Here is a 13,550-nt window from a genome sequence, read left to right on the forward strand (position 1 = left end):
AATTTGAAATTTTATTGCTTGAAAGAGCAGTTTCAAATTAAAGTCTGTTAGGTGAGTGTGAAGTTGTGGGCCCATAAGTATTTGGTGTATGGATACAGACAGGGTAAACCAGAAATGGACGTGTAACTCAGAAGCTTCACATACCCTAGTATATCCATCTTACACCCTAAAGAAACGACGCATGAGATTAATTTTTAAACAAAGCAATTGTAATAAATAATCACTGAATTCTTCTCTTCTTTTAAATAGACCTGTCTTTTAATGAGGCAACAACATGAAGCTGCAGCTTTAAATGCCGTCCAGAGGTTAGAATGGCAGCTCAAACTCCAGGAACTCGATCCTGCCACCTATAAATCTATCAGCATTTATGAAATCCAGGAGTTTTACGTGCCCCTTGTTGATGTGAATGATGACTTTGAATTGACTCCTATATAGCAGCCGTGACTTCCTGGTGGTGGTGTTTTAAATGAGTGAGGCTTAAGAGTATTATACTATGGAATGCTGCCTTTTGACAAAAATATGGTATTATGCCTTCACAGCTATTAGTAAAGTTCAACTAAAGTTGGTGATGTAGTAAACACTGTCATTTTATTAAAAATGAAAAGAATTATTTTGGATCTTAGATCCAAGCAGTTTCTAACTGAAAACTATTATTTATATTGGTGAAAGGTGACTATCGCGTTGGAGCACGTTGGCAGACGAGGTAGATGTTTAGGGAGCTGAGGATCTGCTAATGGCGCTGGAAGCTGTTAGTGCTCTACGTACGAGGTGACCACGGGTGTTGAGGTTCTGTCAAGTTCTACTAAAACAGATCAGCAAACTAAAAGGCTCAATTCCTACCAAATAGTTTCTAATGTGGAAGGAAAACTTGGCACAAAATTTCTTCAGTTTATTATATCTGTAAGTTAATTGTACAGCTTTCTTTTTGAAAGTTTTAATATTGTCTTCCTTTTTAATAACTTATTTTATACATATTGTGCAGATGTAAATCTTGTAATTAATGGTCAAAATGTATACAAAGGGATTGGTAGTCAAAACATATACAAAGAAATCATTGTAAAACTGTTTTGTCTAATGTTTAAGGACCAAAGTTGTAGTTTGTATGGTATGGAGTGTAGTGATAGTGTGTTGAGGTAGCAGGACTTTTAAATAAGGCATGCGTGTCTGAGTTAGCTTGTTTCCATCACAGAACTGTAGAGACTGTGACTTAGCCATACTGCATGCTTCCTATAATTTAATTCTCTCCATAGCGATGCCTGACGGTAGTGTAAGGTGTTTCATACCAGTCTCCCAGGATAGTACCTATGACTTACTATGTTGGACATTTTATTTAGAATTAGTCATGCAAAGAAACAGCTCTTTTTTCATCTCACGATAGAGCCTATTCTCCTCTTCCCCCCAAAAATGCCTTTGAATGAAAATTCTGAAATTGTAAATGTCTATTTTAATACTCAAATATGAAAGAATCTGTGAATATATGTAAATATGTTTAATAAATTTTATTGGTCATGTTAAATCATTGTAAAACTTTTTTACATTGCTTAAATATAATGTTCTAAGCTTAATAACCTTTGCACTTTTAAAATAACAACTGAGCGCTCAAAAAAGAGATATTTGGTAGTCAAAATAGGTAAAAGAAATGGGCATATTCTGATCGATCTCTGCAGTGTTTATGAAATATTGATTAATATGTTGTATTTCTTCCTTGTATCAAGATGCAAAACATATAATTTTCAAAATTTTATAATTAAAATAAGATTTGGTATGCTGTTTTTAATGAAATAATTAGCAGTATACTTAGAAAAAGTCCAGTTTCTCCTGTAACATGATGTAAATTAAATATTCAGGAATATTTCAGATCTGAAACCTGCTGTTAAACTTACTAAACATTTTTGGAAAGAAGATGGGTTATGTGTAAAATTGATCATAAGTATATGAGATAAGATTTACAGAACTTTCCACAATACTTTCTTGAATTATAAAATAATACTGGGTGTTTTTTATTCTGATTGAGAAAAGTGAAAAGAATATATGAGGAATAAAGTTATTTAAATTCAGCTTGCAAGTTGGAAATCCCAGCTAGTGGGAAAGAATGTAAAATTGAAGTTTTTGAGTGCAAAGGTATATATTAAGCTTAGGGATTTTTGAATTTTTACATCAGTTTATATTTTAATTGATACTGTACTTGGCATGCGCAATAAAGCAGCACGTGTGAAAAATACACAGTGCAAGGACTTTATTATAAAGATTGGATGTAGTAGTCTTTAGAAATTTAGATGAAAGATTTTGGCCTTTTTTATTGGATAAATGGGGCCAAGAAAGGCAGGGTAGATTTTGAAGCACTGGTTTTGTTGAAGTTAAGTTTATTAAGGCTGGGAACATTAAAAACTAATTTATAAAAGCAATAGTTTTTAATATGAAAAACTTAATGCAAATTTTGTTTATACTTTTGCCTAAAAATAAAAAAAACAGATTATTGAGCATTGAAATCATAGAAAATAAGAGAAGGGTAAGTTTATACAGCAGTTTGTTCTGATGGTTCAACCAGAGAAGGGGGTATGGAAAAAAAATCACTGTTTGGCCAAACAGAACAAGCTGCAGAAGAGAAAAACCAAGCAAGCAGAAATCTGGCATATTTTAGTCATCCCAGCTTTTTAGTACTAACCACAGTTCTCACCCTGTTCAGTGGTACCTCAAGTTGCTGGAGCCTGTCTGCCATGATGCTGCTTCTGCAGATTCCCTTTGTAAAGTGACTCATTCGAAGCTAATCGGGATAGCTTAAAAAAAAAAAAAAGTGAATGCCTTCTCCTTGGGAATTTATACTTAAGTAAGTAAGTTAAGGGCTCTTGATATTAAAGATTATTCTGAAGCTCTAAAGTGCTAGAAAAAAACTTGGAATGGGGTATATGCCTAAAAAGATATAGGATTCTGAAAGAGAAATAAAGGATGGTTAGTTTAATCAGTGATTTTTTTTTAACTATTCAGATATCATGAACAAGATACTAAATTGTACCTGAGGATTTGTATTTCTTTAAATCTTGTTCTAAATCATATCTGTTTAATAAATGACTAGATATTTGTGCATGTTATTTAATAAAGAGTTATATTTTTATAGAAAAAATAAGAGTGAAATGTGTTAAGTGTTTTTTTTTTATTTTCCACTCCCACGTGACTCCAAGCCCAACACCAGTGTTTACTTGGGCAGCAGGCAAAATTGCAAAATACTCATTTTGGGGAAACAACCTCTGAAGAATTAGCCTTTTGAGCTCAAGTCTATTCGGGAAATGAGGTCTCGAAAATGAATTTTAAGTATTAGACATGCTGCAGACTTCCCTGGTGGCGCAGTGGTTGAGAGTCTGCCTGCCGATGCAGGGGACACGGGTTCGTGCCCCGGTCCGGGAAGATCCCACATGCCGCGGAGCGGCTGGGCCCGTGAGCCATGGCCGCTGAGCCTGCGCGTCCGAAGCCTGTGCTCCACAACGGGAGAGGCCGCAACAGTGAGAGGCCCGCTTACCGCAAAAAAAAAAAAAAAAAAATCTCAAGCAAAGATCCCCTGAAGCTCATTTTAACAGACTGAGGAATTATAGAGTTATTCTAGAAATTGAGCAATGCTAAATATGTATTTTTCTTAGTTATCCAAAAAGTTAGCAATATTTTTTATTCTATCTCTGATATTCTGACACATAAAACCCAAAAATTTTATGTAGGGGAAATTGACTTTTTAAAACTCATGAGGTAGTCATGTCTTGTATTTTAAATGAAGCATTTCCACAATTCTTTTTTAATCCTTTTTCAAACCTTAAAGTTTAAATAATTCCTAATTAATCAAATGGCTCAAAAGGTAAGTACATGTGGAAGGATTGACCTCTTTTTTTTTTTTTTTGGCCATGCTGCGAGGCATGCAGGAACTTAGTTCCCCCGACCAGGAATCGATCCTGTGCTCCCTGCAGTGGAAGCTTGGAGCCTTAACCGCTGGACCGCCAGGGAAGTCCCTGGAAAGATTGACGTTTAAAGAAAATTTTTCTGTTGATATAGAGAATGAGGCATATATAGCGTATGTCTATAGAGTAAAAAACACCACCTGTGTGCCCATCACTCAGCTTAAGAGCGGTACCTTTTTCCTCAGTTTTTTTTAATTGTGTAATTTGTATCCAATAAAAATACCCACATCTTAAGTAGGCAGTTTGATAAGTCCTGACAGATGCATACAAAACATTTCCATTCCCCCCGCAGTTCCCTCCTGCCCCCTTGCAGAGTACTTCACCCCGGAGGCCACCGCTTGATGACTGCCGGCGCCATGGATTACCTGTACTTGTTCTTGAGCTTCATGTATATGGAATCAAACAGTATACACTTGTTTTGCGTCTGCCTTCTTTCAACATAAGGTTTTGAAATTCATGTTGCATGTGTCAGTCATCTGTTCCTTTTTCTTACTGAGTGGAAGTATATTGTACAAGCCTGTTTATTCACTCTTGTTGGTAGACATTTGGATTGTTCCCAGTTGGGGGCTGAATAAAACTGCTCTAAACATGCTAATCTTTTTTTGTGAACACGTTCTTTCATTGCTTGGGCCCATACCTTGGAGTACAGTCACCAGGTCATAGGGCATAGATGTATGTCTAACTTCATCAGAAACTGACAGTTCTCCAAAGGGGTTGTACCGTTTTATCCTCCTACTGCCAACTATCAGGCCCAGTTGCTCTGAATCCTCATCAATCTTTGGTGTTGTCAGTCTTCAATTTTAGCAGTTTTGGTGGATATGTAGTGGTATCTTACTGTGCTTTTAACTTGCATTTCTCTGATGACTCAAGAGGTTGAACATATCTTTTAATATGTTTAACAGCCATTTGTACATTTTATTTTGTGAACTGTCCTCGTTTTGCTCATTTTTCATTGTGTTGGTCTTTTTATTATTGATTTGTAGGAAGTCCTTATTCTGCACACAAGCCCTTTGTCAGGTAGGTCTTTATTAACGTCCATAAGAATTTAAGGAATGTATGCATATCCATGCATTTAGGTTTTAGTGGCAAGGATTCGAGGCAAAAAATTCTGTCATTGCAAACATTCTTAACGTAAGCAGTGTTTGCTAAAATAAGTTATAGTACTATATTTTCAACCGTCTATCTCAGAATGCTTTTTTCTTTTTAAATTTTATTAGTTTTGGCTGCGTTGGGCCTTCGTTGTTGCGCGCAGGCGTTCTCTAGTTGAGGTGAGTGGGCTTCTCATTGCGGTGGCTTCTCTTGTTGCAGAGCACCGGCTCTAGGCGCACGGACTTCAGTAGTTGTGGCTCACGGGCTCTAGAGCGCAGGCTCAGTATTTGTGGCGCACAGGCTTAGTTGCTCCGCGGCATGTGGGATCTTTCCAGACCAGGGCTCGAACCTGTGTTCCCTGCATTGGCAGGCGGATTCTTAGCCACTGCGCAGCCAGGGAAGTCCCTCAGAATGCTCTAATTAAACTACTTGTGTAACTGTCCCAATTGGAATATTTGGAGAATACAAAAATTCTGTTTTCCTAAAAGGGAAAGAGAATCACAGCAACGTGCTTTGTGAAATGGGCGTGGTACTTAAAAATGAAAAAGATGGGGCTTCCCTGGTGGCGCAGTGGTTAAGAGTCCGCCTGCTGATGCAGGGGACGCGGGTTCATGCCCCGGTCCGGGAGGATCCCACATGCCGCAGAGCGGCTGGGCCCGTGAGCCATGGCCACTGAGCCTGAGCGTCCGGAGCCTGTGCTCCGCAACGGGAGAGGCCACAACAGTGAGAGGCCCGCGTACCGCAAAAAAAAAAAAAAAAAGAAAAAGATGAATGTCACATCCATATTTTAAAAAGCATGAAGGGAAGAAAGAAAAACCTCGACTTGTAAATCTGACCGGCTTAAAGGCAAAAAGCTGAAGTCACTGATTAAGGGAAAAAGAATAGAAAACCTGGACAGGTACAGTCTAATCAGGGATACTACAGATGGAAGCCCTGTTGAAGCCATCTGAGTCCCTGAATTAATGACAACGAAGGCTGGAGGTGGTGAAAAGGAGCAGTTTGTCCTTTAGAGGCATCTAGAAGCTCTGGCTTTCTGACATAAGTTAGCACTATGGTGGAAGTTTCACGAGGAAACATTCACTGAGCAAAAGTGTATGCTCAACATGGAGGCAGACAAAAATCCAGTCCAAAGACATCACTAATTCAGAGGGAGGGAACAGGCTGATGCTGGCAAGCAGGTGAAGAGCAGGAGACCAGCTGCCTTCTTGTGGAGGGTTGGTGTGTGGGTTTCTTTGTTTTTCCGTTCGCTTGTTGTTTTGTTATGTTTAGCCCTCCCCAACACAATCCTGAAAGAACTCTTGCCTCAGAATTGCTCTGTCTCCACGTGGGATAAAACAGCACAGCTGTGACGCAGTCCCGTGTCCCCTCTTACCTGCCCTGGAGCCTCTCACCTCAGTGCACCCCCATGAGTTTCAGAGTGGAAACAAGGTTTCCAGCCACTGAAGACTGCTCATACTAAGTGAGGTAAGTCAGAAAGAAAAAGACAATGCCATAAGATATCATAAGACATCATTTATATGTGGAATCTAAAATACGACACAAATGAACTGATCTACTAAACAGACACACAGACGTAGAGAAGTAGAGAACAGACTTGTGGTTGCCGAGGGGTGGAGGAGGGAAGGATTGGGAGTCTGGGATTAGCAAATGCAAACCTAGTATATGTAGGATGGATAATCAGCAAGGTCCTACTGTATAGCACAGGGAACTATATTCAATATCTTGTAATAACCTATAATAGAAAATCTGAAAAAGTATATATATACACACATATATATATATAAACTGATTCACTTTGCTGTACACCTGAAACTAATACAACATTGTAAATCAACTATACTTCAATAAAATAAAATTTTTTTAAGAAGAGTGGATAGGGTTTATGTAGCCAGGAAAAAGAAAAAAGAATCATGTCCCAAGCAAAAAGAAAAATGCAGAATACAGGAGTGGGGAAGTATGAAGCATGCAAATAGACCACCTTGGCTCTGTGGAGAGGATTTGTGTAACATCAAAAAAGATCCACATTTACTAGCATGAAAAGACGTTCTGGATATGCCAAATGGGAAAAAGCAAGTTGCAGTGAAGTATTCTTAGCATAATTTCATTTTTTGCAAACATGTGTTAATACATGTGACTTAAAAAAGACTGAAGGAATATATAGGAAGCTAGGTGCAATCTCCAGGGGCTAAAAATGGCCAGGGTCGCACATGAAGTCCCAAAATTTTTAAATTCTCTCTCATCAGAAGAAAAGGAAAAAGTTGAAATGAATATAAATTAAGAAATATTCTAAATCAGTAAGCTACAAAGTTGGGACCTAATTTGGTAGGCAAGAGTGAGCCATGAGTAAATAGTGGATTTTGAGAAGCCTTAAGAGCTTTTGAGATTGTAAATCTCTCAATAGCCCTTGATAGCCCTTTGCAAACATCTGCCAAAACAGCATTTTCTCTTAGCAGGCGGGGTGGGCAGTTTCCCCAGAGGTTTGCTAGGCCTCCTGTAGCCCTAGGGACCTGAGCCTCGGAAAAGCTTGCTTGGGCGTTCCTTTTGCCTGGTGGATTCACAACCGTTCATTGCAGAAGGAATTATAAGTATTTTATGAACCCAGAATGGAACAAAACAAAACAAAAATAGCCTCAAGATTTTCTACATTTCTTCTTGTTTAAAACAGGAAGAGTTGAGAGGCCTTTGGAAGTAAGCGTTTTCCTTTCCCCATTCTTTTGAGAGCTTTGCGGTAATTCCCACAACAAAGCAGGGAGGGAAGAGGTGGGGGAAAGGGTGGAGGAAGGAGGTTTCTTCCCAAAGGGCCTTCCATCCCTAGATCTTTCCTTCCACACCACAGGCTGCCAGGCTGTTAGATGTGGCTCCTTTAGTTCAAATCTGTAAATCGAATCAGCTAATTCAGCTGAGTCTCTCGGATGGAAAGCATTAAGAATGGGACAGTGGATTCCAAACCATAATCCCCAAGCTGCCGCAGTCAGCCGGTTCCTTGGGACACAGAAGTCTTCCTGTCTCCACAGGCTGAAAGGCGCACAGGCTGGACGCCTCCTCCAGACAGGCCCGAGCAATCCCCCCCCCCCCCCCCCCCCCCCCCCCCCCCCGTCCAGTCCCACCTCCGGCAGGGCCGGGGGCTCTGCCCGTACTCCTGTAAGGAAGCTCAGAAGTGGAGAATCCGACCAAACTGGAGTGCTTAGCAGGGGCACCCAACACCTCTGTCTCGGGCTCCCATTTTGCTCCCTGTCTTCTGGGGTGAATTGGCTGGGGTGAGGGGAGGCCCAAAGGTGAGAGTGTAGAAGGACCACCTACAAGAGTGAGTTCACAAACTACAATTGTCCTTGTTATCTCTCTATGCTGGGCAGAATAACACCCCCTCCCCTAGCTTCACTCCCTCTACCCCAGCAGTCCGCCACCTTTTTTGGCACCAGGAACCAGTTTTGTGGAAGACAGTTTTTCCACAGATGGGGCGTGGGGGGAGGGGAGGATGGTTTCGGGATGATTCAAGTGCATTACATTTAATCAGTGTGAGCCCTGAGCTTGTTTTCACTTGCCACTTACTGATAGGGTTTTGATATAAGTCTGCAAGTAATTGATTTATTATGGTCAGATCTTTCTGCTAATGATAATCTATATTTGCAGCCGCTCCCCAGACCTAGCATCACCGCCTCAGCTCTACCTCAGATCATCAGGCATTAGATTCTCATAAAGAGCCGCACCCTAGATCCCTCACATGTGCAGTTCATGGTAGGGTTCACGCTCCTGTGAGAATCTAATGCCACCGCTGATCTGACAGGAGGAGGAGCTCAGGAGGTAAGAAAATTAATTGTTGTTTTATGGCAGTAAATTTACAGTAATTTGTTAGCAGCAATAGGAAACGAGTCACCTCTACACTGTAGTTGGCTGACGGTCAACCACTGATGCGTCTGTATCAGGTGATTGACTCTTACGTGAATCAGTGACATTTGACCCTTTCATCAAACCCTACTAAGAGGCTTTATCGCATTGATCATAAAGGCTTCTGGTAAAATAAAATAGCCACTACAATAACCCCTGCAGCTCTCAAATTCCCAAACCCATTCAGAACAACTTGATAGCCACCTGGAGGCTCAACGGACATTTGATCTTCTAGAGCTTATCAAAGAGGATCTTTAAATTAAAAATAACTATTTTTTATCTTATTACCAAAGTAATACAGGCAAAGACATGAGAAAATGCAGACAAGCACAAAGAAAAAACATCAACACAATTCGCTCATAATCTTCATTCTGAAAATACACACACTGCTTTAAAAGTTGATATATCATGAATTTCTTTCCATGCCAGTGGTATTTCTCTGCAACACCAGTTCTCCAAGTGTGATCTGGAGACCCTGGGGGTCCCGGGACATTTTCAGGTAGTTCATGAGCTCAAAACTATTCTTATTTTAATTCTAATGCATTATTTGCCTTTTCAGTCTCCTCTCACACTGTAGTTTTTTTAGAGGATATAATATATATTGCAACAGTTTGAATGCAAAAGCAGATATGAAAATCCAGCTGCCTTCTATTAAGTTTGACATTAAATAGCACAAATGTAAGACAATGCCACTCTTCTCACTATTTTTTTTTTTTTTGTCTTGGAATATATATATATTTTTTTATTTTTTTATTTTTTCTGCGGTACGCGGGCCTCTCACTGTTGTGGCCTCTCCCGTTGCGGAGCACAGGCTCCGGACGCGCAGGCTCAGCGGCCATGGCTCACGGGCCCAGCAGCTCCGCGGCATGTGGGATCTTCCCGGATCGGGGCACGAACCCGTGTCCCCTGTCGGCAGGCGGACTCTCAGCCACTGCGCCACCAGGGAAGCCCTATATACTTATTTTTCATAAAATATATATTCATGTTACCATATAACAGAGTCTATTATTTTTAAATGAGATAATAATTATTTCTTAAATTTCCGTTTTAACTTCAAAAGTTTTGATAGATGTAGCACACATAAACAAAACCTCTTTGGAGCCCTCAATAATTTTCAACAGTGTAAAGGGGTCCTGAGACTACAAAGTTTGAGAACCTCTGATCTACAATATTAGTTTTTAATATCTGATTTAGCCCATTGCACTGTATCATAGTTCATTTAACCAGTAAGTAATGCTAAGAATAAGATCCTTAAAGTTAAATTTGTGTACACTCAATTATTTCTTTCGGATAATTTTCAGGGGTGGTTTTTGAAATGTATACTTACTTACTGTACAAAAATGGACTAACAGCAATAATGCAGTCCACCCCGTTAGGCAATCAACTCTTTCCATTCTTTCTGTTTTCTTCATCAACCAAGGGGAATGTGGGCATTTAAGATCCTACCAGCTTAAGACATTAGTACTAGGTCTAAAATGGTCTAGTACCATTTCCAAAGGAAAAGTACAATGGGCTCCAACTTAATAACTCTGGAAACTTTTAAAAAAGCAAATTCCCAGGGTTGTGGGAAAGAACTGAGTGCCATTCTCAGTCGCCTTTATCTACAGGCTAACTGTTGGTCACACATGCTTGGGCAGGCGTCTCCTGCCATCTGTCCAGGTGTCCATCCGTCCTCTCCCCTGGCCTGCGACCTTCTGGACCAGCACCCATGGCGCCCCTGCCCTCTTCTAGCGCTGAGCACAAAGCCGGGCGCCCACGAAGGGCTCGGCATTATAAGTGCACTGCGGGACGAAGGCTCTACTCTTGGAGACCCTTATTCAGTAGGTCTGAGGCAGACCCCGGAAGCCTGCGTTTTTAATAAATCCTGTCTCCGACGTCAGTGACGGGATTCAGGTATGAGCTGCACTGAGTACCAGCGGGGTGCATCAGTCAGTCCGGCATCCCCATAACGGGGCCGAGACCAGCTCCCAGGGTGGCTGTGAGGAGGCGAGGAGCTCCTGCACATCACGTCCCAGCTCCGGGACCAGGGCAGGGTGAGCCCGGAGAAGGGGCCGGGCGGCAGAGTCTGCGGGAGCCCGAGGCGGGCGGCAAGGCGCCGAAGACGGGGACGGTGAAGAGGAAGGGGGACAGCGCGCGTGGGCCGGGTGGGCGCGGCCGCGGTCGCGGTCGGGGCGGGGCCGGGTAGGGGGTGGGACCCTGGGCGCGCTGGGCCCGCGGGGAGCGTGGCCTGGGCGGGGCCGGGTCGCGAGCGGACAGGAGCGCCGGGGGGAGTGAGAGACGCCTCCTGGCGGGAGCTGGCGGCGGCGGCGGGAGCCGAGGGGGGCGGAGGGAAGCGGGGGGCGGGGGCGAAACGGCGGCGGGCTGGTCTCTCCCTGTTTTACGGCCGCGGCTCGGGGTCGCTGCGCGGAGGACTGAGTGGAGGCGCGGCCTGCCTCCCTCCATAGAGCGGCGCGCCCGCTCGGCCGACCCGCGGGGAACGAGAGCCAGGCTGCTACGCGGCGCCGCGGCGCACGGTGAGCGGGCGGGGGTGGCTGGTGCCGCTCTGGGACTGGAGGCCGCGGCCGGGCGGGAGGAGCGGGAGGACCGGGCCCGCGCGGCCTGGGCGGCCTCCGCGGCTACGAGGCGGGGCGGGCGTGGGGCGTGGCTCCTCCGCCGGCGGCCGGGGCCGCTGTCAGCGCCTCCCGCTCGGCTGCTGCGCTTTGTTCCCAAGGCCCCGGAGGGAGCCGCTCCCCTAGGAGGAGCTCGGTTACCTGCCTCTGCGTGCCTCGTTCACCTGGACGCCTGTTCTGGGGAGGTTCGGGGAGCGGGACGCAGACGGCCGTGAGGTGGGGGAAAATATCCCATTTTCAGTTGCTGTGGGGAGAAAACTAGCTCTGGAAGAATCCGTTTTCCGATGCCTTCTTTGGCCTCCATGAATACGTGCCGGTGGCTCCGGAGTCACCGGACTTGGGCGTGCGGTTCAGTAAAGCGGGCGGTGGGTCCTGACGGTCCCAGGAGGGTCCCCCCGGCCTCGGCCACGGCCCCTGGGGCTTTCTCCTACAGAACCGAGCCACACGGGCACAGAGCCCGGTACTCTTCACCTTCTTCTTGCCTTTGCTTTATTGTTCTTGCTAACACTTAGAATACAGGTTTACAGCAATCATAAAGGCCCATAAACGCACCTTTTATCCGTCTTACATCACTAGTCGTTTATTTAATTGATTCTGTTTGGGGGGTGTGTTTTAAACCCCAAGAAGTTTTATCTTCTCCTTTTTAAAAGTTTAATGACTGTTGGTGGTTCAGCCACTGTCAGAATTTGTGCTGGTCTTTCTTTCCTTTTTCTTTTTGGACTGTAATATTTTCTTCAATATCTTTGAAGAATCACTGGTACCTAAGGTAGAGAATTAAAAGAATATCTTCACATTTTGGTAAGTTAGAGTTCTTAATGCAGTTAATAATTTACTATTCCCTTTGTTATTCGCTAAATTATTTAAGGAGCAACTGTCCACTCCTTCCGCTGAGCTGCTTCATTTTGGCTAATTATGTTAAGAGACAAAATGAGATAGTAACAAGTAGACACTAGAATAATTTGCATTTTTAAAATTTGTCTTAATTCTAAGAATTAAAATATTGATAAATGTTTTTTAAATTATAATACAATATTAATAGTTTTTTTTTGTTTTGCAAAGCAGTGCAGCGTTGAAACTACTTATTTGCTTTACATATTGATACTTTCAGGTTACTGATGGTATGTATACCTACACACACACACACACACACACATATTCACTTTAATTTTCACAGTCACCATTTCTGGGTACTCTGAGGAATTTCAGAATTCTATATCTTTGAAGATGGCTAACAAGATATTACTGTGTATTGTAGCTTTTTTTTGAGTGTTTAAGTAATCTTTCATTGAGAATAATCTTTAAACAGTCACTCAAAAGTCTTTTAACACAATGAGTCTTGGTTTATTTATTTGATTTTCATTTTTGTATTTGTTTTTACCCTAGCATTTGCCTTTGAATTAAAGTTTTTGTTGTTTTTTTTTTCTTTTTGTTTGTTTGTTTAGCGTCCTGGGAGTTGGTGATTGTATTTGAAGAAACATGAAGTCACGCTCTGTTGTTATGCTTACTGTAGCCATCCTGGTGTTCCTGACATGGGTCCCCATGTCACTGAGTTGTAACAAAGCACTCTGTGCTAGTGATGTGAGCAAATGCCTCATTCAGGTAGGACTAAGAGTACTTTTTTACTATTACAATATACTGTAGCGCAGACACAGAGCACATATATACAGATAGAGCATGTAAGGTCTGAGGTAATGAGCCATGACACTGGTCCGGGGTTTTGCCCCCATACTTCTCTTGCATACAAGCAATGTCAGACTCAAGGAGTCCAGTACGGAAAGTGATATCCAGCTTTGTAAACATGCTGTTACAAGGTGATGAGTAGCCTACTCGGATGAATTAAAGGGCTCCCTTGTATAATCTAGTTTACATAGCAAAGAGACTCACTATACTTAGAAAAAAAAATTTAGCTAGTCAAATCATAGACAAACTGTTCCCTAAATGTAATACACTAATTGTCTGTGCTAAGTAACAAGTTACCCCAAACAGCAACTTAATGCAGTAAACATTTATTATTTACGCAGTTGCT

General features: G+C 42.6%; 3 protein-coding genes across 12 annotated transcripts in view; 2 read left to right on the forward strand and 1 right to left on the reverse strand.

The window, feature by feature from the left end:
* ANKRD12 (ankyrin repeat domain 12) overlaps window positions 1–2,831 on the forward strand; it is a 113,591-nt gene extending 110,760 nt beyond the window's left edge. For 6 of the 9 annotated variants that reach the window (XM_029223190.1, XM_029223180.1, XM_029223164.1 and 3 more), the window contains one exon: window positions 250–2,831. In XM_029223190.1, the coding sequence (XP_029079023.1) occupies window positions 250–435 (186 nt within the window). In that variant the 3' untranslated portion in view covers window positions 436–2,831. The remainder of the gene's footprint in view (window positions 1–249) is intronic. The other 3 variants (XR_003793602.1, XM_029223197.1, XR_003793601.1) reach the window with 2 other exon arrangements.
* Window positions 2,832–10,919: 8,088 nt separating this feature from the next.
* Window positions 10,920–11,828, reverse strand: LOC114892804 (basic proline-rich protein-like). The gene is made up of 2 exons (XM_029218107.1): window positions 11,689–11,828; window positions 10,920–11,646 (listed from the first exon to the last, which is right to left on the reverse strand). The coding sequence occupies exons 1-2, from the start codon at window positions 11,826–11,828 to the stop codon at window positions 10,920–10,922; spliced, it is 867 nt and encodes a 288-aa protein (XP_029073940.1).
* Window positions 11,290–13,550, forward strand: part of TWSG1 (twisted gastrulation BMP signaling modulator 1) — a 33,938-nt gene continuing 31,677 nt past the window's right edge. The window contains exons 1-2 of one of the 2 annotated variants that reach the window (XM_029233822.1): window positions 11,290–11,428; window positions 12,967–13,123. In XM_029233822.1, the coding sequence (XP_029089655.1) occupies window positions 13,001–13,123 (123 nt within the window). In that variant the 5' untranslated portion in view covers window positions 11,290–11,428; window positions 12,967–13,000. Of the gene's footprint in view, window positions 11,429–11,559; window positions 11,741–12,966; window positions 13,124–13,550 lie in introns of those variants that run through there. The other variant, XM_029233832.1, reaches the window with a different exon arrangement.

The sequence above is a fragment of the Monodon monoceros genome, unplaced genomic scaffold (assembly GCF_005190385.1).
Source record: "Monodon monoceros isolate NGI ecotype Baffin Bay Population unplaced genomic scaffold, NGI_Narwhal_1 Super_Scaffold_1, whole genome shotgun sequence".
NCBI classification, from domain to species: Eukaryota; Metazoa; Chordata; class Mammalia; order Artiodactyla; family Monodontidae; genus Monodon; species Monodon monoceros.

Excerpts from the sequence above, each read along its gene's own strand:
- LOC114892804 (XM_029218107.1), bottom strand. The coding sequence starts at position 11,828 with ATGGAGGCCAAAGAAGGCATCGGAAAACGGATTCTTCCAGAGCTAGTT. Across the intron at positions 11,647-11,688 it reads TCCCCAGAACAGGCGTCCAG|GGGAGCGGCTCCCTCCGGGG; the intron begins GTGAACGAGGCA and ends AGCTCCTCCTAG.